The 25,536-nt window shown below is 43.2% G+C and overlaps 4 protein-coding genes across 6 annotated transcripts in view; 1 reads left to right on the forward strand and 3 right to left on the reverse strand.

Moving 5' to 3' along the window:
• Nucleotides 1-821: 821 nt before the first annotated feature.
• LOC141569630 (40-kDa huntingtin-associated protein) lies at nucleotides 822-2,185 on the reverse strand. The gene has a single exon (XM_074323692.1). It carries the CDS (start codon nucleotides 2,063-2,065, stop codon nucleotides 929-931), a length of 1,137 nt encoding a protein of 378 aa, XP_074179793.1. The 5' UTR covers nucleotides 2,066-2,185; the 3' UTR covers nucleotides 822-928.
• A 619-nt stretch (nucleotides 2,186-2,804) lies between these two features.
• On the reverse strand, nucleotides 2,805-3,577 carry LOC141569631 (histone H2A-Bbd type 2/3-like). The gene has a single exon (XM_074323693.1). The coding sequence runs from the start codon at nucleotides 3,575-3,577 to the stop codon at nucleotides 3,236-3,238; it is 342 nt and encodes a 113-aa protein (XP_074179794.1). The 3' UTR covers nucleotides 2,805-3,235.
• A 5,565-nt stretch (nucleotides 3,578-9,142) lies between these two features.
• LOC141569758 (histone H2A-Bbd type 2/3-like) lies at nucleotides 9,143-9,662 on the forward strand. Its single transcript, XM_074324324.1, has one exon. The coding sequence runs from the start codon at nucleotides 9,143-9,145 to the stop codon at nucleotides 9,482-9,484; it is 342 nt and encodes a 113-aa protein (XP_074180425.1). The 3' UTR covers nucleotides 9,485-9,662.
• A 6,210-nt stretch (nucleotides 9,663-15,872) lies between these two features.
• Nucleotides 15,873-25,536, reverse strand: part of TMLHE (trimethyllysine hydroxylase, epsilon) — a 65,595-nt gene continuing 55,931 nt past the window's right edge. For all 3 annotated transcript variants that reach the window (XM_019716081.2, XM_019716080.2, XM_019716082.2), the window contains 2 exons: nucleotides 16,770-16,908; nucleotides 15,873-16,090 (listed from right to left, as the gene is read on the reverse strand). In XM_019716081.2, coding sequence (XP_019571640.2) covers nucleotides 15,959-16,090; nucleotides 16,770-16,908 — 271 coding nt within the window. In that variant the 3' untranslated portion in view covers nucleotides 15,873-15,958. The remainder of the gene's footprint in view (nucleotides 16,091-16,769; nucleotides 16,909-25,536) is intronic.

Consider the following 25,536-nt stretch of genomic DNA (forward strand, 5'->3'; position numbering starts at 1 on the left):
GTTAAGTAAGCGTTGCAGGAAGATCCCTACTACAAATAAGAGGTCACAGACATTACAGGTCCCTCCCAGGACAGAACCAGAAATGTGAATTCCAATGCACACCTGACACATCTGCGTTGGGCCCCCCCTCCTACTCCCCCCAACCCGACCTTGCACGGGACACATTTGCATGGCAGCTGCCTGAATAAGGACCACATCGCAAATGATCTCGTACACTCACTGTCTGGTGTGGTCCGCAGGCCGCATACTAGGCACACTGTCAATTTCAAATGAATGCATACATCTTGGAACTGAAAGAGAATATGTTTGTTCTTTCTGCCTCCTGACATGTAGATAAATTATTCCCATTTTAGAGACGAAGTAAATCTAAACCACAAGTGTGTAGTACTGAAATGGCTTTATCATGGCATGGACTTAGGGCTGTAGCGACAACAGTGATGTACAGAATCAAATAATTCCCACAAATACGTAGGGGGAGGATACACAGAGGAGAAATTGGATGATCACATATAGAATACACCCAGAAATTACTCACGAGAAAAACACCACATAGCTTAAGTATTTAGACAGAGCTGTGCAAAATAAGATCCAGACTATGAAACAAAGACGGGGGCGGGGCAGGGCAAGTTGGGTGGAAGAGGAAAGAGCTAAAAGGATTGTCATATTGATGGTGCAGTTTTGGGGAAGAGAGTTAGTCCCCCACTCTGAGCCTAGCGTATTGTTCTTTTCTCCTACTATTGTGGAAAGAAGTCTTTGGGAGACAGGTAACTTTCAGTCAAACAAATCCCTGTGGTGGCAAGAGAAAGAAGCAAACAAAGGTAGACCGCTGGGATCCACGTCCTTTATTTCCGTCCAAACGCAAAGGCGGATGCGTGAGGTTTGGTAACACGCAAAAAGTAGTCACTCGGCTAATGGCTAATGGGACTCTTCAGATTCCCTCTCCTGAGGGGGAGATGGTTTCTTGCAGAACGAGGTGAAGCAGGTGGTTCTGCTCGGCACTCAACAGTGGCCACATCTCCACCTGCAGCGACTTGACAGCTTCCGTGTCCTTTTCGTGGGTAGCCATGACCAAGGACTGGAGCAGCAGGAAGAGCTCCTCGGGAAGCTGGCCGCTGCTCTCCTGCCCGTGGCTGTCGAAAGCCTCCCAGGAGTACTTCTCCAGGGTGTGGGCATGCTCCGGGAGGAGCTTGGCGGGCGGTGGCTGCAAGAGCAGCAGCAGCAGCACGCGGGACACCTCGCAGCGGACCAGCACGTCCGAGAAGGCGCCCAGGGCGGCGGGAGAGGGCGCGGTCGCAGGGCCGGCGTTCGGAGGGAGCGGCGCAGCGGGCAGGGCGGGGCCCGCGCCGGGCCCCTGCTGGGGCCCCTGCGGCTGTGGCTGCGGCTGCAGCGGTAGCGGCGGCGGCACCGGCTGCACCGGGTGGCTGCCGTGCTCCCGCGCCAGGCGCTGCATGCGCGTGAAGATCGCCAAGGCACCGGTGTAGTCGCGCGCCAGCAGCTGGCAGGAGGCGGCGTCGCCGAGCGCCTGCAGTGCAGCCAGGGGCAGCAGAGGCAGCTGCAGCTGGGCGGCGCGCTGGAAGTGGCCGGCGGCGGCGGCCGGCTGCCCCAGGTCGCGCAGAGCGGCGGCCAGCTCCAGGCACAGGGCGGCGGCGGCCGCTGGCTGGCCCAGCTGGAGGTGCAGACGCACAGCGGCGCCCAAAGCGCTAGCCGCGGCCTGCAGCGGCTCCCCGTAGGCGGCGGGGCAGACGAGGCGCTGGCGCGCGTCGCGCTCTTGCCGCAGGAAGAGGCGGGCGGCCTCGGTGAGCGCCAGCGCCTCCCCGGGCCCGTGGAAGAGCGCCTGCTGGCAGCGCGCCACCGCCAGCTGGCACCAGGCCGCGTATGGCAGGCACTCCTGAACGCGCAGCTCGCGGCCGAGCTGTCCGAACTGCTCGCCGGCCTCCGCCACGTTGGGTTTCCGCAGGAACCGCTTCTTCAGTTTGTTCGACACCTGGCGGTACCTGGCCAGGAAGTCCCCGGCCTCGGGGCCCGGGCCCGCACCGCCTCCCAGTCCGCCCGCGGATGCCGCCATGTTCCCAGCCCGAGCGCTTCTGCTGGGCGGATGTGCAGGCGCTGGCAGCAGGCTGGGACTTGCCCGGCATCCGTCTCGGGTCTGGCCGCGCCACCGCGCCCACTCGGGAGCCCAACGCCACCACATTGCCCTGGTGATATGCAAAATACTGGGTTCCTGGGGCGGGGCCTTCCTTAGTGCAGGCTGCATATGCAAATCACGGATCCTGGGACCGGACCTGGCCTTGCGCCCGCTGTTGTTAGGTGGTGACAGCTTGTTTACCAAGGTTGCTATGGGCATCTCCTAGCATCTCTAATGGAACATGACCAAAATGAAACTTGTGATCGAGCATGATCTTTATACCGACTTTTCGTCTTTCTTTTTCCTTTAAATGAAAGGTTTTTTATTTTTTTAAAAACTGCAAAAATTATGAACGAGGAAATAACCTGGCCAATAGAATGTGCTATATAACATATACTTATCAGATATATAATAAAAAGGTTATCCATAGAGGTTTGCCTATTGTCATTTAAGAACTGGAGAGGCCTTGAAATTACAGGCTCACATCTTCCCTAGTATTTCAGGCTTGTAACTAAATATGAAAAAAATAGTTAACTTTGCATCTTCCTGGATTGTCCCCTCATCATTCCTCAATCTTCCTGTCAAAGCTGCTGCCCCATGGGAGTCCCTGCCAACCTCTCTGTCCACCCCTCGACCCTGCAGCACCCTGTTCGCCATTGCAAGTTCACCCTATCACAACGCCGCAGTCATGGTCTTGTGCTCCAACCCAAGGAACTTTATCCTTCTGGGGACTTTGCCAGGCTCTGACTTGCTCAAGGGCAATGGCACAGTCTTCCGTAAGTCAGCCTCACCCCCCACCCCAGCCAGCCTCTCCCACCCAGGTCCACCCCCTGCACTGTCACCATGAGAGACTGCTCCTCTCTCATCCCTGACTCCAGCCCCCCGCCCCCAAGCAGACACCCCCGCCACCCCATCCACCCAACGAGTTATGTCCCTTGACCACCTCCCACACAAAGTGACTGAAGAATGCACATGGGTTCCTTTAAACAATTTATTGACCTTTTAAAATGACTTTCCCAAGGCACAAGACGGGCCCAGGCTGCCCGGACTGTGAGCAGGCCTGGAGCCCTAGGGCTGCGGCCTGGGGACCCAGGTCGGTCATGGGGGCAGCTATTGCTGAGGAGGAGCCACCTGGGAGATGGTCGTGTTCCGGAAGAAACCGCTGAGGAGCGAGTTGTTGTGGACGGCCATGTCGATGAACTCCGGAGTGATGCGGCTCTGACCGCTGCTCTGGGCCTCATTGCCTGCCAGCTCCAGGATCTTGGCCGTGAGGTACTCGATGACCGCCGCTAGGTAGACCGGTGCGGTGGAGCCCAGGCGCTGGGTGTAGTGGCCTTCTCTCAGGAGGCGCTCCACGTGGCTCACGGAGAATGGCAGCTCAGGTGCGCTGCTGCGGGAGCGGTTCCGCCTCTGGCGACCAGAAGACCCTCCACGGCTCCTTGGCCCCGGCATTCTCGGCGTCGGGTGCGCTGTCTCCGACCGGCCTAGTTCTGCGGTGCAGTTCGGTGAGGTCCGGTCCCGTTCAGCGAGATGCAGTGGGTGAGGTAAAGTGGGACGAGGTAAGGTGCGATGCGCCAGGCGGTCCCAACCTCTGAAATGGACGTTGCTCAGGTCCCTACTCTGTATCCTAGCAACCACGGAACGGCCGCTCATTGGCAGAGACGCACTCTACCTGGAATGTTCGTTGGGAGGGACCACTGCTTCCCCATTGGCCCCCGTGGGCCTGGGCCTACAAAAAAATGGCGCCTGCAGCAGCCTGCTCACTGGAACCTCTCTTTGAGGCGACTCGGACTTTCCACTGGACAGGGACATTGTGCAGATAAAACAAATGTGTGCCATCCATTGGCACTAGGTATACACTCTGGTGCTGGACGGCCATCACAACTCTCTAGCTGGCACCACTGCAAAAAGTAACCGCTGTACCCGTTGGGCAGTCACTGATTCTTTCTGTACCCCCCCCCACATCCCCTCCCCTGTCCCACCCCTAGACCCCAGGCAACCACTAACCTGCTTCCTGTCCATAGAGTTTTGCCTATTGTGGAGACCTCTTAGAGATGGAATCCTACATACAGTAAATAGGTGGCCTTTTGTGTCTGGCTGCTTTCACTTAGCATCATGTTCTCATTATGGTTCATCCATATGGTAGCATGAATTAGCACTTCATTCCTTTTCATGGCCGATTAACATTCCATTGTATGAACAGACCACATGTTGTGCATCCATTTGTTCATCAGTTGATGGACGTTTAGGTACTTCCACCTTTTCGCTATTGTGAATAGCACTGCAGTGAACATTCCTGTACAGGTTTCTGTTTGAACACCTGGTTGCAGTTCTTTGGGGTATATATCTAGGAGTGGAATTGCGAGGTCATATGTTCAACTTACTGAGTAAACACCAAACTGATTTCCACAGTGGCCATATCATTTTGCATTCCCAGCAACAGTGTATGAGGATCCCAATTTCTTCACATTCTCACCAAAATTTATTTCCTTTTTGTTTTGTTTAATAGCCATCCCAGTAGGTGTGAAGTGGCATCTCATGGTTTTGATTTGCATTTCCCTAATGGCTAATGACATTGAGCATCTTTTCATGTTCCTCTTGGCCATTTGTACATCTGCTTTGGAGGAATGTCCATTCAAGTCCTTTGCCCCCCTTTTTTTTCTTTAAACTGGGTTGCTTGTCTTCCTTTTGTTGAGTTGTAAGTGATATTTATGCATTCTGGAAAATAGATTGTTATCAGATATATGTTTTGCAAATGTGTCTCCCATCCTGTGAGTTGTCCTTTCACTTTCTAGCTATAGGCCTTTGCTGCACAACGTTTTTATCTTTTCATTTGGATGGCATATAATTTGTCTTTGTCTTTTGTAGCTCTGCTTTTGCTCTCATATTTTGTAACTGTTGCCTAATACAAGGTCATGGGGATTTACATCTATGTCTTGCTCCAAGAGTTTTATAGTTTCAGCCCTTACATTTAGGTCTGTGATCCATATTACAGTCAATATTTGTACATGGTGTGAGATTGGGGTCTGTATTCATTCTTATGTTCGTGGATATCCAGTTGTCCCAGCACCATTTGTTGAAGAGATTGTTCATTCATCCATTGAATGGTGTTGGCTCCCTTATTAAAAATTAGATATTGATAGATATAGGGGCTAATTTCTGATTCTAAATTCTAAAACATTGTCCTGTGTCTCTATTATTATGGTACCACTACACTTTTTAGGATTGCTGTAGCTTTGTAGTAAGTTTTGAAGTTGGGAAGTGAGAGTCCTCCAACTTTGTTTTTTTTGTTTTTTTGTTTTTTTTTTCAAGATTGTTTTGGCTATCTGCATCCCTTGCATTTCCATGTGAAATTTAGGATCAGCTTCTTACAAAGAAGCCAGATTGTATTGTAATAGGCATGGCATTGATTCTGTATATTGCCTTTGGGACTGTGGTATTCTTAACAATATTAAATGTTCAATCCACTAATGGGATGTCTTTACATTTCTTTAGATCCTCTTTAATTTCCTTCCACAATGTTTTACAGTTTTCAGAGTACAAGTCTTGCACATTTTTGTTAAATTTATTCCTCAGTATTTTATTGTTTTTTGATGATACTATAAAAGGAATTAGTTTAACCTCATATTTGGATTGTTCAATTGCTTGTGTATAGAAATACAACTGAATTCCTGGTCAAGATGGCAGAGTAGATAAACGCTGTGCTTATGTCCTGTCACAACCACATCAAAATTATAACTAACGTACAGAACAGCCATCATTGAGTATCACCTGAAACCTAGCTGAAGCAAAGCCCTACAACTAAGGACATACAGAAGAAGCCACCATGAGACTGGTAGGAGGGGTAGACATGTGGAATGGGCTAATCCCACACCCAAGTGTGACCATTAAAAATGGGAGGGATGGTAGGTGGCTGGTTTGCTCAGTTGGTTAGAGCATGGTGCTGGTAGCACCAAGGCTACCAATTTGATCCCTGCATAGGCCACTGTGAGCTGTGCCCTCCTTAAAAACAGTGGGAGGCTTTCTTGGCTGCAGAGGTCTTTCTGGAGGAGGGAGGGGTCACAGCACTCCACCAAGCTCCCCAGCTTAGGGTTTCAGTGCCGGGGAGAGAAGTGCCCATAACTTCTGACTGTGAAAACCAGTGGAGATTGTAGCTGAGTGAGAAGAAGGCGGCTGCAGTCCCAGGTGATCCTCTTAAAGGATCCACAGATGGACTTACTCACTGACGGACTCACTCACTCACTCTGAGCTCCAGTGTTGGGGCAGCAGCTTGAAAGGTGCCAGGAACATACTGGGAGAAACTGAGTTGTCTGTCTTCAGGGCAAGGACTGGAGGAGCAGCTTTCTCGCAGACAGAGGAGCTGGCAGAAGCCATTGTTATTTTTGTTGAGCCCTCTCCCTTCCCAGCATGCAGATGCAGGTGGCTGCCATATCTGAGCCTACATCAACCTGGCTACCACTGTTCATTCACCCCACCCTGGAGATTCTGAGACCCCACCACCCAACTTTTGGGCACATCAAATCAGCTTCCAGTGGCTTTTCCATACAAACTACCTGCCTTAGCTCATGCTGTACACTTTCCTAAAATCTCACAAAGGTTCACAAAACCCAAACAAGCAGCACCTGGCTTTGGCATGTCCTGTACCTCAGGCTGAGCAGCCCTAAGCTCGGCACTAGTGACAGCCAGCTTTGGTTCGTGGCTTGGCCTCTCAAGGCACCTCCAAGTATAGCACAGGCAGTGGCCATCTGTGGATTGCTTTGTGGCTCATGCCAGGTGGCCCCAGGCAGGGCACAGGCTGTAGCTGATTTTGGCCAACAGTGGGTCCCCTGCCAGGAATCCCCAGGGCTGGCATGCCTGCCTCCCAAGTTTGGATTGAGCCAGAGCATCACCTGGTCACCTCTAAGGATGACACACTCAAAGGGGAGACTATACAGGTACCAGAGCCCTGCAAAAGTGAATCCTGCTCTGTAGGTTCATCCCCTGCACTACAGCTCCTCCAATGTAGTCACAGCCAGTCCTAACAACCAATGAGCCCAAGGGTCAATCCCGCTCACTGATGTGGAAACAGCAACCAAGGCTCAACTACAATAGGAGGACACACAACCCTCACAAGAGATATACTTGGAACACCCGGTTCCAGTGACCAGGGAGACTGTGCAACTGGGCCCCACAGGACACCTACTACGTAAAGCCACTTCTACTAAAAATGGGAGGCATAGCAGCTCTATCTAATACATAGAAACAAACACAGGGAGGCAGCTAAAAATGGGGAGACAAAGAAACATGTCCCAAATTAAAAAAAAACAGAACAAAGCTCCAGAAAAAGAACTAAGCAAAATGAAGACAAGCAATCTACCAGGTGCAGAATTCCAAACACTGGTTATAAGGATGCTCAGTGATCTCTAGAACTTCAACAAAGAGATAGAAAACATAAAAATGGGGAAAGAAAACGTAAAAAACAACCCGTCAGAAATGAAGAATACAATAACTGAAATGAAGAGTACACTAGAGGGAATCAACAGATTAGATAAAGCAGAGGATTGAATGAGCAATTTAGAAGATAAGGTAGCAGAAAACTCCCAATCAAAACAGCAAAAAGAAAAAAGAATCTAAAAAAGTGAGGACAGTTTAAGGGGCCTCTGGGAAAACATCAAGCAAACAAATATTTGAATCATAGGGGTACCAGAAGGAGCAGAGAGAGGGCAAGGAATTGAGAACCTATTCGAAGAAATAATGATGGAAAACTTTCCTAACCTGGTGAAGGCAATAGACATACAAGCCCAGGAAGCATAGAGAGTCCCAAGCAAGATGAACTCAAAGAGGCCCACACCAAAACACATTATAATTAAAATGCCAAAGGTTAAAGACAAAGAGAGAATCCTAAAAGCAGCAAGAGAAAGACAACTAGTTACTTACAAGGGAGCCCCCATGAAACTATGAGCTGATTTCTCAACAGAAACTTTGCAGTCCAGAAGGGATTGGCAGGAAATATTCAAACTGATGAAACGCAAGGACCTACACTAAAGATTACTCTACCCAGCAAAGCTATCATTTAGAATCAAAGGACAGATAAAGAGCTTCCCAGATAAGAAAAAGCTATCGGAATTCATCACCACCAAACCAGTATTACAAAGAATCTTAGAGGGACTTCTTTACAAGGTAAAAGATAAAAAAATATAAATAAAATGGCAATAACTACATACCTCTCAAAAACTACTTTCAATAAAAATGGATTAAATGTTCCAATCAAAAGACATAGGGTGGCTGAATGGATAAGAAAGCGAGACCTATACATGTGGCCTACAAGAGACTCACTTCAGATCGAAAGGCACACACAACTGAAAGCAAAGCAATGGAAAAAGATATTTCATGACCCTGAGTGCAAGGGGAGGCAACTATACACTTTGGAGGCATTACTGAAGATAAGGGCTGAAGGAGAAGGTCCAGTTTTGGGTGGGAAGATTAGTACAGTTTGGAGTAGCTGAGATTTGAGATGCCTGTGGGATATCCAGATACAAGTGAAGGACAAATGGCTTGGGAGTACAAGAGCGAGGTCAGGGCTGGAGGAACTATCCTGATGACTCTCAAATCTGTATCTCCAGCCCTGACCTCGCTCTTGTACTCCCAAGCCATTTATCCTTCACTTCAACGTCCCTGTCCAGTGGAAAGTCCAAGTCCCCTCAAAGAGAGGTTCCAGTGAGCAAGGTGAGCAGGCTGCTGCAGGCGCCATTTTTTTGTAGGCCCAGGCCCACGGGGGCCAATGGGGAAGCAGTGGTCCCTCCCAACGAACATTCCAGGTAGAGTGCGTCTCTGCCAATGAGCGGCCGTTCCGTGGTTGCTAGGATACAGAGTAGGGACCTGAGCAACGTCCATTTCAGAGGTTGGGACCGCCTGGCGCATCGCACCTTACCTCGTCCCACTTTACCTCACCCACTGCATCTCGCTGAACGGGACCGGACCTCACCGAACTGCACCGCAGAACTAGGCCGGCCGGAGACAGCGCACCCGACGCCGAGAATGCCGGGGCCAAGGAGCCGTGGAGGGTCTTCTGGTCGCCAGAGGCGGAACCGCTCCCGCAGCAGCGCACCTGAGCTGCCATTCTCCGTGAGCCACGTGGAGCGCCTCCTGAGAGAAGGCCACTACACCCAGCGCCTGGGCTCCACGGCACCGGTCTACCTAGCGGCGGTCATCGAGTACCTCACGGCCAAGATCCTGGAGCTGGCAGGCAATGAGGCCCAGAGCAGCGGTCAGAGCCGCATCACTCCGGAGTTCATCGACATGGCCGTCCACAACAACTCGCTCCTCAGCGGTTTCTTCCGGAACACGACCATCTCCCAGGTGGCTCCTCCTCAGCAATAGCTGCCCCCATGACCGACCTGGGTCCCCAGGCCGCAGCCCTAGGGCTCCAGGCCTGCTCACAGCCCAGGCAGCCTGGGCCCGTCTTGTGCCTTGGGAAAGTCATTTTAAAAGGTCAATAAATTGTTTAAAGGAACCCATGTGCATTCTTCAGTCACTTTGTGTGGGAGGTGGTCAAGGGACATAACTCGTTGGGTGGATGGGGTGGCGGGGGTGTCTGCTTGGGGGCGGGGGGCTGGAGTCAGGGATGAGAGAGGAGCAGTCTCTCATGGTGACAGTGCAGGGGGTGGACCTGGGTGGGAGAGGCTGGCTGGGGTGGGGGATACAAATTTGAAAGTCATCAGGATAGTTCTTGAGGTCGTGGATGTAGTGAGATCATGCAGGGAGAGCACATAGAGAGCACACAGAAGGGAACCAAGGACAACTTCTTTTAAGGGGCAGGCAAACAAAGAAAAAATTCATGGTCAGAGACTGGAGAAGTGTCTGCACAGAAAGAGAACGGTGAGAGAATTGAACCAGAAGGAGAAGGGAGCAAGGGCTCAGAAGGAAGACAGAACAGAGCAAAGAGTGGCAAACCTGGAAATAGCTGCTGAGTTCCAGAACAATAGGCATTAAAACGTACACTGAATTGGGCAATGAGAATGTTGCTTGGGACCCTGACAAGAGCAATTTCAGTAAAGGGGTTGCAGGCAGCAACCAGGCCAGACTTGTACTAGGAACTAATGGGGAACTCTGAGACATATGCTTCCAATACCTGGCAGCACGATAAATGTCTGTATTAGACAGAATTGATCAGTACATCACTCTCAAGCAAAGTTTTCTGCATGCCTAGTGGATTCTCATACTGAAAACATATTTCAGTGTGATAAGGGTAGGTCTGGGGGCAGCAAATTATCCTACTTTTCTTTCATCTTACAATGACTTGATTTCCCCTGCGTTCTTTAAGGATAATTTCACTTTGTAGAGGATTCTGGTTCTTCTTCTTTCACCACTTGAGAAGTGTCGTGCTACTCCCTTTTGACCCCCGTGGTTTCTCATGAGGAAACACTGCCGTTCTCCCTGCTTTTCCCATACTAAGGTGTTTCTCTCTTGCTGCTTTCAAGATTTTTCTCTAGGTCTTTAGTTTTCAGATGTTTTACTGTGACATATGTTTCAATGGATTTCTTCAATCTTATTCTTTTTGGGTTTCACTCAGTTCTTAAATCTGTAGGTTTATGTCTTTTGCCAATCTTGGAAAAAATTCAGCCATCATTTCTTTGCATGATTTTTCAGCCCATCCCTTCTCCTCACCTGTGGTATACCAATGAGACAAATGTTGGCTCTTTTGTTATATTCCCACTGGTCTCCGAGTCTCTGTTCAGTTTTTGCCCATTTATTTGGGTTCAGGCCACCTGTTCTGATCAGCTCTCTATGGTGTGTGGCTTACAGTCAGTCCTATTTTGAAAGACTTTGCAGTGCTATTGCGTTTGGTGAAGCATGATCAGCAATTTGGGAGCTGGCAAGGTCTAGTTCAGTCTCAGTCTTTGCTATGTTGTATAGGAAGACATCCATGAATGCACAGCTTGGTGCTGAGCCCCGAAGTTCATACACAGCTTCCTGGCTTTATGTTCCCAAGCTCCTACCTTTCTGCAATCTCCCCAGTACTTCTTGCTTCCCTGAGCTTCCCCTTTTCAATCTTCTAGGTAGAAAGTTGTGACTTTAGTTAACCTTTGTCTGCTACACACTTCCTGTGCCTTTGCCTTCTTCTAGTGTCATACAGTGAGAAGACCAAGAGGGCAAACAAGTCATGTGTGTGTGTCTCCACCCTCTTGGGACCACAGCGCCTATAGTCAGAGAGGAAGGTTACCTTCCTTCAGAGTGTTAGGTACCTCAAGGCCTCTGCAGCTGTCACTATCACTGCTTTCTCTGTCACCACCGCTGCTGCCACAGGACTGCCTGTGGACCGGAACATAAGAGGACAGAGAAAAGAAAGAAAAACTGGGGATTTCCTTCACGCTCTGACTTACCGTGTAAGGAATGACAGTTCTCAGTACCCATCCCTCTCCTCAAGTCAGAACTAGAGCTGTGTCCATAGCATTGCCCACTTCCAACTTTCAGGCTATGCTGAACTGGGATATGGATGGAAAAAAAGTGGTGAATTCACCACTGTTTTAGTGGTACTTCAGATTGTGGTCTTCTTCCCCAATCTGCCTGCTTCTGTTTGCTTTTCAGTCCTCAAAGAGCGGTTCCATGACCATACAAAACATGTCCATGTTGTATAACTGCATTTAGTAGACCATTCTTGCTCCATCTTTACCCAGAGCCAGAAACATTCTGTAGAGTTTATATTTTACTTTTACATTTAAATGGAACCAACTTGTTTCCTTGCAAGTGATTGTTTTTTTCTGTGCCTAGGTTCCTGGAGAATTCTTTCTTAAAGTGCCATAAAAACTAGAATATATCTCAGTATTGATTGTCCTGTATCATCTTTCCTGGAACTCTCTCATACTGTATCTGTGGATATTTTTCTGTTCTACTTATTAGGTTCTTTACTTAAGGCATGTAAATTATCTTAATGCTGGCTCAACAATATTGTGATCATCTAAAGTCCTTCCTCCATGTTCTTATTTCAGTTTTTAAGCATGTCTTGTCTGTGCCTTGCCCTTCATAGTTTACTTCTTTGATCTGCTATGTGGTTCTTTGCATTCTGTTGTATATTGTTTTTCTTGTATATTGCTCCTCTCTCTCTCTCTCTCTCTCTCTCTCTCTCTCTCTCCCCCCCCATCTCTCATTGTAGATAGTTATCATAGTTGCTAAACCAATTATTCTTTTTATTTCAATAATGGGAAGGATTATCTAGACTTTCTATTTGCTCTAACATTGTGTGAGTGAATTCTTTTCACCCTGCACACCTTACTATCTCATACTGTAGGGTTTAAGGGCTGGATATTGATTTCAATTTACTTTTTCTTCTAATATCTTACTAAATGTCATGTGCTCCACTCCACCCATGCAAGGGTGTAGCCTATGCGAGAGTTAACTATTATTATTGGTCATTATTATATGCTGCAAACTTCTTATTTAATAATCACAGATTTGTTACAAAATCCTGTGAGGCAGGTATTTTCCTTACTGTACCCATGAGCTATGAGAGGTCAAACAAAATTACAGAATGGCAGAGTCTTTACATGCTGCCTCGTCCAAGACCTCTATTTTCAACCAAAGAAGAGAAAACTGAAGACCAAACTGTAGTTCAAAACAGGGGAGGTACATGCTTCAAGTCATTTGGTAAGTCAATGTCACAACTGGGCCTACAATTCAGCAACAGGGGTCTTCCTTTCACTGGGTGTCACACTTTGGCAGGCATCAGAATCCCCCGGAGGGCTTGCTTAAACAGAAACTGCTGGGTTCCACCCCCAGAATTTCTGGTTTAGGAAGTCTGGGATGGGTACTGAGAACTATCATTCCTTACACGTTTTCAAATGATGCTGCTGATCTGGGGATGCTGCTTTGGCAACCACCACAATACACCATAGTTCATACATCTTTTTCCTACTCATCATACACTGCACAGGTTGTGATTCCCAAAACATTTGTACAGAAATGGGAACCAGTGATGGAAACTAAAGAAAAATATACAGCAAGCAGCAAGAAGGTAGGATGACCAACAGTCCAGCTTTGTGTGAGAATTCCCTAGTTTTAAAAGTAAATTCTGCAGCCCCGGAAGGCCGTCAGTCACAGGCAAACTTGGCTGCTTGGTGACTCTAGATGAAGGTGAAAAAAATTCAGTGCCAGTTAATTGCCAACCACAGAAGAACATACAAAGAATGTGGGAATTTCTGGTGAGTTTGTTTGAAAAGGACTCATGTCATTAATTAATTTTTTTAAAAAAATTTATTGGGGTGACAAATGTTGGTGAAATTACATAGATTTCAGGTGTACAATTCTATATTACATCATCTATAAATCCCATTGTGTGTTCACCACCCAGAGTCAGTTCTCCTTCCATCACCATATATTTGATCCCCCTTACCCTCATCTCCCACCCCCCACCCCCTTACCCTCTTATTTTAACAAATGTACATTGTGAAATGACTATATTGGGTATTATGAAACTGTTAGGTACTGTGCTCCTGGCCCTATTGGTCCCATCCCACCAAATCAAAAGGTAAAAGTTACTCTGCGGTGAGTTTCATAGACATAGGCCCATGCTTACATTCTCGGAGACACCAGAAAGACCTATAGAAAAGAAACATCTCACATAGAAAGCTTTCAGTGCATCATGATCAGCACTCAGATAATTCTGTTCCCGAAATCTTCCTCTGAAGGGAGTGCATTATAGAAACGTTTTGATTAAAAATTTAGGAAGGTGAGAGTGAAATAATGAATAAAGGTCCCAGGGGAGACAAAAGATAAAGGGAGTCCTTCTGTAAGGGGGAAGAATGATCTGTGTCCTTATCTCTCCAGGGTCATGAATATGTCCTTTGCTTATTATGAATCAATGCTGACCTCAGTTATAGTGTAATTTTCAAGCTTAATTTAGGCAAAACTTCAAAAAAGGTAAATATCATGATGAAGATTAATGGTGACATATTTTAGGAGTACAAAATAGGAGAGGTAGAAGATTGCATGTTAAAATGCTGTTGCTTCTGTTCTGATTGCTAAAGACTATACGCTTTAAGACCCAAACTTAATTTCCAATCCTTTGACCTAAGAGGAAAACACATTTTGTGGAAGACCCCTAAAGATGCCTATTTATTATAGTACAAGTAAAATGCAGAAACATTTTGAGAACATATCCTGGAACACTGGGTAGGTCAATAAGATAATGTGTAAACTACTAACCATAACTGAGAACTCCTTGAAAGCCTCAGATTAAGCTCTATTCTGTCAGAACACTGACTTTTCTTTCCTTTGTGTCTCCTACCCTCACTAGTAATGCTTGTTTTCCCTCTTGTGCGCATCCTAGCCTGGATTCTCTCTCATCATTCTACAGTGGTCAGTGCCGTTATTGTCCAGCTTCACTTTCAATGGAAGCTGCGGGAAATAAGCCTCATGCCTCTCTTTCAATCTCTCTCTCTCTCTCTCTCTCTCTCTCTCTCTCTCTCTCTCTCTCTCTCTCTCTCCCTCCTCCCCCCCACACACACATATAAAAGGAAGCCATTAAAAATAAGAGAAGCATATTATAGTTAATTGAGTCAAATTTTGGCAATTAACATGTAAAGTATTTTGAGGAGGGGGGAAGAAAGAGATCACCAGAAATGGATGAAAACAGATTGCATCCTAAATCGCATCAAAAGCCAAAATACAAATTTGGATAGTAATCTCTAGGTCTTTGGAGGCACATTGTTTATCATGAGTTCCCTGAACAATCTGACAGACTAACCCTCTGCACCCTCTCTTGTGTTTTGTGTGTGCATGTGTATGTGTGTTTGTGTGTATTATCATACACATTTATAAGTCTCATACACTTTTTGCAGTTATCCCTTACAGAATCACCAAACTTATGGGTTTACTCCACAGCACCTATTGTGATTTCCTAGTGTAGCTCCTTAAGAGATGACTTGGATGGAGATAACCCTTCTAACAAGATAAAACACTATGTTTGTATTCAGTTCCTACCTTATAACTTAGGTTGTGCTATCAAGCAATTCCTACAGTATCTGTAGTTCTAGGAAACTGTTGAGAAAAATACTGGGTTTCAGCTAAACTAATCCACAGGCCTATGGAAAGGACTGTCTCAAGGTATCGTCCAGCTCACTGGTTCTCAAAGTGTGCTCTGAAGATACCTGGAGGTGTCCTTGACACTCTTTTAGTGGGTCTGTGGGTCAAAAACTATATTTTATAACACAGTACAATGATAATTGCCTTTTTCAATCTCATTATTGTACAGAGGACTTTTCCAGAGGCTACATGACATGTGATGATAGCATCTCTCTGATAGCTGAGGGATGTGTGCTTTTGTATTATTGAATGTTAAACATTCTCAGCCTTAATATCTAATACAATCAATATAAATAGATATAACCCACACCTAAGAATTCTTTAGGGGTTTTCAGTAACTTTTAAGATGTTAAGGTGTCCTGAGACCAAAAATTTTGCAAATTATTGCTTTATTAAGATTTTGTTATTTCTAGAATATGTCTGTCTAACTGATCTAGTTGCGCCAAATTTTTACCGAGTGATTATTACTGTTTCCCCATCAATGTGGAGATTATATTTCTGACGTTTATTCACCAAAATTATATCAAAAGTTCTAAAAATCAAATGAGCCCATGTTGTAATTTGGGGAAGAGAGCTACCACCCTAGACGGCTGACATAAGATAACTCAGAGGCCTTTCTCTAACAGGTTTCTCTATCAGACATGGGTGGCTTCTGTTTCGTGTGGTGAGGTAAGGAGACAATTTGAAGTAGGTTTTGACATGACGTTATTTTGCTGATATGAAATTTTGGTAGTCAGGGTGTCAGGTGTGTTCATAATCCCACTGCTGTCAATTTTAAGCCTGAAGCCCCAAGAGACGAGCTGTGTTTAATACGTCATCCCTTGTTAAATAGCAGCCACAGAGTTGACGATAGCCAGTGAAGGAGTCCCTGCCATGTAGGACACGCCAGTTATCTATAAATAGGACCTGTGAATGGGCAAAAAGAGAGATAAACACCATCAGAACAAGGGCAAACCAAAGGAACCCTAAGTCAGAAGAGATTATTTGAAAGTAAAGCTTTATGTTGTCCTCTGGTTACATTCCATGAGGTAGTGTTCTTTTGAGATTAGGCAAACAATTGGAAGCTATGATGTGCATAGCCCTGTGGTGGGCTAAGTGAAAGTTACGAAGGACACAGTAGGTAATAGGCCCCACACTTGAGGAGTTTATGCTTCTTGAGTAATTGTTCTCTTATCAAAACAAATCAGATAATTGGTTTCTTTTTCTTTTTCTTTTTTCTCTTTAATTCTTATTACATACTTTCTCAAAAAGTAAAACTATTCACTATGTTTTATGCTAAGCTGAAGCTATTCTTCATCCAGAGGAAATATCAAAAGCAAAAAAAAGAGAAAGGAATCATAAAGCTAGAAGAACCCTTAGTGACTACCTATTTCAACCCCCTCCTCATACAAATAGTCACTGAGTGATGCCTAGATATGGGGTGGGTCCTGCTTCCAGGTCCTTCAATGTAGCAAGACCAGAGCCAACACCCATGACTGACTCTTTTTTTTCCTTTGCAAGATTGCAACTCATATTAAACAAGTACCCATTCGTCACTGCTTCAGTATAACAAGCTTAGTTGACATCCTTAGAGTTTGGCACCCACCCTGCCAGGCGTTAGTTTGACCCAAAACTCATTCTCAGGTCTCCTCAGCTCTATTGTTAGAGTCCGATGTGCTGTATACCAACGATGGACAACATCATAAGGTACAGTATTGATGACAGACCGATCATAATTGTTGTACCTAAGATGAAAGTATGAGAAAGAAAGATCTCTTCATACTCATGTTAAAGAAAGATATCTGTTGTTTATTGAGCAATTTTACATAAGGCTTTCCCTATATTCATTACTTGTCCCAAAGATGAGGTGACAAGTCAGAGTTCTCTCAGAACCATAGGATTGTAGAGAGGAGCTCCACTGCCTGTTGACTATATTTTGTTTTTCTTTGGAGAAAATGGGCGTAGGGGATGGAAGTGTGTTCTAGCTGGTTTCTCCAATCTTAGGATATCATGTTTTATCTAAAGCACATTCCCTTTCAAATTCCACAGAAGCATTAGGGAAAGATCCAAGATTTCTTCTCACCAAGCTGAGATGCACAAGAGAGGTTATACTAACAAAGCTTTCATTTTAGCAGGATTACTTATTACTTCTCTGGTGTTTCCCCTTGTGGGAGAAATCCCAGCTATAGTCAAGTGTACATATTACCCAGGGATCTTCACTCATTCTTCATGCATTCAACCCTAACATTTACTGTATTTTGCCATGTATAATGCGTACTTGTTTGCCCAAATTTGTGAGGGAAAATAGGGATGTGCATTATATGTGGGTAGTACTAATCCCATATCTATATAAATATTTTTAAATCTTTTATTTATGCTTATGAGTTAAAAGTGTAACTCTAGAAATCAATAACGATATCCGTATATGCAAGATAATACCCTGGATTACGATCATCAGTTTTGTTGAACTTATGACGTACTTGCAATGACGAAGAGTTCTTGGCCTTCTATGATGCGTTAGCTATCGTAAATTTGTTCCTGGTACATAAAATATATTGTACCATAATATATTAAAAAATAAATGCTAAAATTCCTTTATAATAAAAACACAAGTACCTAAATGTAAACAAATAATACTTTTAATTAAAAAATAAAAAAAAAAAGATTTTCTTTCCCTGAAAGTTTAGGCCAAAAATGTGGGTGCGCATTAAACACAGGAGTATATTATACAAGGCAAAATACGGTACATGAACACCTGCTATGTATTAGGTGGTGCATGAGGCATTAAAGATACAGTGATGAATATAGCAGACATGATCCAAGCCTTTGGGGAGTTTACTAGGTCCTTTCTCTATTGAGAAAGATAGATGATGAGCAATTAATAAATACATAACTAGTTATAGATGCTATGATGAAAAATAGTGTTATGTAATAAAACGTGACTGGAAAGTCTATTTCAGATGGAATGTTGGACTTTTTTGAAGAAGTACACTTGAGCTTGTACCTGTATGATAAGAAACCAGCCATGTGACAAGCTGAGGGAAGAGTGTTCCAGGCAGAGGGAACAGGAAGTACAAAGTCTTGGGGGTAGAAAGAAATTTTATTATGTTTGCAGATCAGCAAGTTGGCGTTGTGGCTGGGGCTGAGTAAGCAAGAGGAATAATGGTAAGAAATGATGTGGAGAAGGTAGCCATGGGTCAGATCATGTATAGCCTTGTATGCCATCGTACGGACTTTGGATTTTATTCCAAGTTCTATGGAAAGCCACTGAGAAACCTTTGTTAAGATACTGGACTTTTTTTTTTAACCTAAGGCAAAATAACTTTTTACTGAAATACTATATGTGTGTGTGTGTGTGTGTGTGTGTGTGTGTGTACACATATAGTACACAAATCATAAGCTTGATAAATTTTTCATGATGTGAACATATCACTAGCATCCACGTCAATAATAGATCATACCCAAAGCCCAGAACACTCTCTTGTCCTCTTTCCCATCTTGTCCCCCGAAACCAGGAATAACTACCATCATGACTTCTGTCGCCAAAGATTAGTTTTGCTTCTTTACAAAACTTTGTATACATGAAATACTATAGTAAGTACTCTTTTGTATCTGACTTCTTTTATTCAAAACTATACTTACGAGATTCACCCTTGTTGTTCTGTGTAGCATTAGTTCACTTATCCTTAGTGCTGTATAGAATTTCATTGTGTGAGTATACCACAATTTATTCATCTATTCTACTGTTGATAGGCATTTAAGTAGTTTCCAGTTTGGAGCTATTACAAACAGTACTGGAGGTTTTAGTCCATGATGGCAACACAAGAGGCTCCTGAACTCACCTCCTATGGACACACCAAATCTACAGCTACACATGGAACAATTCCCTCTGAAAGAATCTAGAAACTAGCTGAGTGACTCCTAGACATTGGGCAAATGAGAAAAAAGCCACATCAAAATGAGGAGGAAAAGCTGACACATATCAGCACCTACACTTGTCATAAACCCCACCCCTGATGCAGTGACATACAATCAGGAGGGAAGTCAACTCCCAGTTTCTCCCTGAGGAGTGAAGGGTTTCAACCCAACATAGTGCCCCAAGTTTGAAGACTTCCACTTGAGGGATGGCCCCCAAAACACGCAGCTTTGAAAGCCAATGGGACTTGCATCCATGAGGCCAACCAGAATATAGCAAACAAATACCAGTTCTTAATGGGCTTGTGAGCACTCCCCATGGCTATGGTAGGCTGAGCACAGAGACAACAGACAAAAACACCCATAACCCAGTCTTTCCCTAAAAGAGGCCTATTTACATACTATAAAAGCCACCGCCTGAGGGTTAGGCTTCTAATTTAGCACACATCTAGGACAGACTGTGATCTTCCCTGGATAAGGGGAAGGCCAGCAGGCATCATCTCCACATTCTCCCTCTGCTCCACTCCAGGTCACCAGTGCCTTCCCTGGAATAAGCCTGTACACGTGTCTGGCACCCCAGCGTTCTGTGGCTGCTGCCCAGGGGACACAGCCTTTGATTTCCTGACTCTCACAGACAGCAGAGCTTGAATTACAGATTCTGTGGGACTGTAGCAAAGAAAGAAACACTTCTTAACTGCCCCTTCCAGGGCTCAGTGCAGAGGGAGCAGACAGAAACATCCACCTCCAGTTTTACCTGAAAGACGTCTACTTGCATACTTTAAAAGCTGATGTCTAAGAGTATAGCTTCCAATCAGCCTGTATCAAGGTATTGACTGGTATTCTCCCCTTTGGGACACTGACAGGTCTTAGAACACCCTCAAATTATGAGGAGCTGCTAAAAACAAAGAAGGTGACTTGGACAATCACAAAGCTTTGAGAGACCTCCAAAAGCTAGGGCTTAGCTGAACAATAAAGTTCATCTCCTACAAAAGACTACTCTGTCAAGACTGGGAGAGTTGGCTGTTTCATCTAATGTGCAGAAACCAACACAGAGAGTCAAAGAAAATGAAGAAACAAAGGAATATGTTTTAAACAAGAGAAGAAGATAAAATTCCAGAAACAGGCCTTAGTGAAAGGAGATAAATGATTTATCTAATTAAGAGTTCAAAGTAATAGTCCAAAGGTGCTCACCAAGGTCAGGAGAACAATGCATAACAACCTGAGAATTTCAACAAAGAGATAGAACATATAAAAAAAGTACCAAACAAATATTAGAGCTGAAGAATACAATAACTGAACTGAAAAAGTCAATTAAGGGATTCAACAACAGACTAAATAAGGTAGAAGAAATTTTTATTCAGATCAAAGACAGGGCAGTGAAATTCATCTAATCAGAAGAGCAAAAAGAAAAAAAGAATAAAGATAGCTTAAGGGAATTATGGCACTCTATCAAGCAAACCAGTACTTACATTATAGGGGTCCCAGAAGGAGAAGAGAGAAAGAAAGGGGCGTAAAGCTTATTCAAAGAAAAAATGGCTGAAAACTCCCCTAACCAAGAGAAAGAAACAGACATACAGATCCAGAAATTGCAGAGTACCAGAAAGATGAACCCAAAGAGACTTACAGCAAGACACTATATACATAAATCCTCACCTAACATCATCAATAGGTTCCTGGAACTGCAGTGCAACAACATATAACAAAGCCAATTTTTTGATAGGCTAATTGATAAACAAGAGTAACGTTCTTACAGCATCTCGTCGATGTTATAATAAAACAATGTTGAATGGAATGACATTATTCAAGCACCCGCTATGATTAAATTGTCAAAAGTTAAAGACACGGAGAGATTTCAAAAGCAGTAAAACTAAAACAACTTGTTATGTATAAGGGAACCCCCATAACACTAACAGAAGATTTTTCAGCCCAAACTGAAGGCCAAAAAGGAGTGGCATGATATATTCAAAGTGCTGAGAGAAAAAACTTCCAACCATGAATACTCTCCCTGGCAAAGTTGGAATTCAGAATTGAAGGACAGTTTTCCAGACAAGCAAAAGCTAAAGTGCATCACCACTAGACCAGTCTTAAAATGAATGTTAAAGGGATTTCTATAAGCTAAAAAGAAAAGGCACTAATTAGGAGCAACAGAACATATAAAAGTATAAATCTTGCAGGTAAAGGTAAATATATAGTTAAATTCAGAACTCTAATGTTGTAACGGTGGTGGGTAATCCCTTATAAATCTAGTGTAAAGGTTAAAAGACAAAAATAGTAAAAATAATTATAACTACAATAATTTGTTAATGAATACATAAGGTAAAAAGATGTAAACTGTGACATCAATAACATAAAACACATATAGAAGAGATTAAAAATACAGAGCTTCAGTATGTGTTCAAGCTTAAGTTGTTAGCTTCAAATAGAATGTTATAAGGTATTTAAGCCTCATGGTAACCACAATACAAAAGCCTATAACAGATATAAAAAATAAAGAAAGAAAGAAAGAAAGAAAGAAAGAAAGAAAGAAAGAAAGAGGAAGGAATCTAAGCACACCACTACAGAAAATCATCAAATCACAAAGGAAGAGAAAAAGAGAAGCAAGGAACAAAGGAATTACAAAACAGCCAGAAAACAATGAACACAATGTCAATAGTAAGTCCCTACCTACCAATTATTACATAATGGACTAAATTCTCCAATCAAAGAGGAGCTGAATGCATTTTAAAAAAATGAGGCCTAGCTATAAGCTGCCTACAAGACACTCACTTCAGCTTTAAGGACATACACAGGCCGAAGTGAAGGGATAGAAAAAGACATTCCATGCAAATAGAAACTAAAAGAAAGCAGAGGTAGCTATACTTATATCAGAAAAAAATAGATTTTAATCCAGAGACTGTAATAGGAGATAAAAAGGTCATTACATAATGATAAAGTGGTAAATCCAACAAGAGGGTAAATAAAATAGCATGCAAACAATAAGCATGAGAATATTAACATAAAATAAACTTGAAAGTCAACTTAAAGAGGTACACGTCATCGTGACGAAAGATCAGTTTATGAGGAAGACATAAAAATCACAAATGGGTATGTGTTTAATAACATATTAAAAAATACATGAAGCAAGAACTGGTGGAATTAAAGGTAGAAATAAATAAAATCACGATATTATTTGTTCTCTCAACTTGACAGAACAATTAGACAAATCAGAAAGGACACACTATCAAACACTTGACCTAATAGATATTTATAAAATAGTTCACCCAAGAAATGCAGAACACATGCACATGCTCTTTGAGTGCACATGGTATGTTCACCAACCTAGACCATTTACTGGGCGAAAAACTAAGTCAATAAAAATGAAAAACTTCAAATCTATAATATGTTTTCTGATGACAACAGACTCTAATTAGAAACCCATAAGATACCTAGAAAAAAACCTCAAGTATTGGGAAATTAAAGAATATACTTCTAATTAATACATGGTTAAAAAAAAGCATAAGGGTAACTAGAAAATATTTTGTACTTAATGACCATGAAATTAAAACATATAAATATTTGTGGGATACAGCAAAAAGGGCTTAGAGGCAAAAATATAGCATTAAATGATTATGTTAGAAAAGACTAAATGTATAAAATCAATGACCTAAGGTGCTACCTCAGAGAACTAGAAAAACGAGAATAAATTAAAGCAAAAGTATGTAAAAATAAGGGAATAATGAAGATAAGAACACAAACCAATAAGACAGAAACAAATAATGGAATTACCAAAGCAGTAAGGTGGATCTTTGAAATGAATAACAAAATTGATAAAATCTTAGCTAAACTAAACAAGAAAAAAAGAGCACAAATTACCAATACCAAGAATCTGATATCACTATAGAGACTGTAGGCATTATGAAAATGATAAGAGAATATTACGAATGACTTTATGAATACAAATCTGACAACTTAGATAAAATGTATAAATTTCTAGAAAGAACCACTAAAGAAGAAAGAGAAAATCATATTAGCTCTATATCTATGGAAAAAATTAAATTCAACATCTAAAACCCTCCCATAAAATAAACTCCATCTCCAGACAGTTTCCCTGGTAAATTCTAGCAAATATTTAAGATGAAAATAGCACTAATATTCCATAAACTCTTTGGTAAACCAGAGCTTTACAAAGTCAATATAATACCAACATGTGACAAACTTGAAAGAAAGAAAGAAAGAAAGAGAGAGAGAGAGAGAAAGAGAGAGAGAGAGAAAGAAAGAAAGAAAGAAAGAAAGAAAGAAAGAGAAGGAAGGAAGGAAGGAAGGAAGGAAGGAAGGAAGGAAGGAAGGAAGGAAGGAAGGAAGGAAGGAAGGAAGGAAGAAAATTGCGGACCAATATCCCTCTTGACCCCAGATGCAAAATTTCCCAACATGATATTATTAAGCTGAAAGTAGTTATGTATATGTGTCAGTTACTAATTTACTGCTTCTCAGTTCCATGTGTATCCTTACATCCATGTTCTCCATATAATAATTCCTGTAAGCATTTCTCCTTTACAGCAAGGACATATTAAACTTTCTCAGTAGAGGGCGCAGGAGGGACGCTCCAGGAGAAAGAGGTTCTCTTGCTATTTCTGTCCCCGGCCAGGGCTCCCCTGTTTAGGTGTGAGGACATCACCAGCCCGTGGGGTCCAGCCCTTGGTCCCTACATGACCTTGCAGCCTGAGCCTGGTGATGACCTTTCCACAACCCTCTCAACGCGGTGAACCAGAGCCCCTGCAAGACCTAGATGCAGCTGTCTGTCTGGACTCCCTGGGCAAGCCCCCTGCATGACCTACCTGCAGCCTCCTGTGTTCCACAGGGTCATACTGCAAGCTCCCAACCTTTACTCCCATGTCGTGAAATCTATGTGCTCTGAAGTCCTGCTTTCACTGACCCAGGCATCCTTTGCACACTCACACCAGCAGTTGGTGATCATTTGCTCTCTTGCCTGCACTCTGGGAGCGTGGCCTATTATTGTTTGCTCAGCAATACTAGACCAGCTCCTGCCTGGCCACACCAGCAACTTTCTCTGATAGAATATCATTGTCTCCATAGAAAAATCCCAAGAAACGTAAAAATACTTAGGAATAAAATTAACAAAAGATATACAAGATCAGGTTATGTTTTGACAGTATTGTAAGATAACAACAACAATAATAATGATGTTATTTTCCAAGAGTTGTGGGCCAAATCCAGCTCACTGCCTGTTTTTGTAAATAATGTTTTCCTGGAATAGAGTCACACAGATTCATTTATGTATCATCTCTGGCTGTTGTCGTGCTTCGACAACAGTACTGAGCAGTTGCCATAGAGACTATCTGGCCCTTTACAGAAAAGTTTGTGGACCCCTGATCTAGGACATCCAAAATAATCTTGAAAAAGGACAAAGTTGGCAAACATATTACCTGACTTCAAGAATTACTGTAAACCTGCAGTAGCCAAGACAGTGTGGAACTGTCATAAGAATCTACAAATAGATTAATGGAATCAAACAAAGAGCCCAAAACCAAATGCACATCTATATGGTTATTTGATTTTTGACAGAGTTGTAAAGGCAATCCAATGGGGGAAAAAGGGGTCTTTTCAACAAATGATACTATAGCACCCAGATATCCATATGTAAAAAATATCAACTTCTGACCCTACCTCACGACACAGAAGAAAATAATTTGAGACAGATCACAGACTTAAATGGTAAAGATAAAACCATAACACCTTTTGAAAATGTAGGAGAATATCATCATGTCATGGGGGTTGTCACAGACTTTTTATACATGTCACATAATCAATGATCATTGAAAGAAATTTGATCAATTACAATCCATTAAAATTAAAATTTTCTGCTCATCAAAAGACACTGTTAAACAACTAAATAGATAAGCCACAGACTGGAAGATAATATTCCTAAAATATACATCCAGTAAGAACTGGTGACCTGGGTATATAAAGAACTCCTACAACTCAATAAAAATGACAATCCAATGAAGAAAGGACAAAAGATTTAATCATATGCTTCACAAGAGAAGATATAAATGGCCAATAAACACGTGGAAAGATGTTGAATGTCATTAGTTCTCAAGCAATGTAAATTAAAATCCCAAGGAGATACCCACAATAATGGCTAAAATTAACAAGACAGACAACATCAAGTGTTGGCCAGGAAACGGGGCAGCTGCAACTCTCATACACTGCTGATGACTGTAAAACTGAACAACTACTTTAGTAAAAGTTCTGGCAGTTACTTATGAAATTAAACACTCACCTACTCTATGAGCCAGCAGTTTCACTCTTAGAATTTACCTGAGTGAAATGAAAACATATTATCTACAAAAATACTTTCACATGAATGTTCATGGTGGCTTTATTCATAATAACCCCAAACTGGAAAGAGCCTGGGTGTTTATTCACAAAAGAACAAATTCTATGGTATGAATTTCTAG

The sequence above is a fragment of the Rhinolophus sinicus genome, chromosome X, assembly GCF_036562045.2.
Source record: "Rhinolophus sinicus isolate RSC01 chromosome X, ASM3656204v1, whole genome shotgun sequence".
Classification (NCBI taxonomy): Eukaryota; Metazoa; Chordata; class Mammalia; order Chiroptera; family Rhinolophidae; genus Rhinolophus; species Rhinolophus sinicus.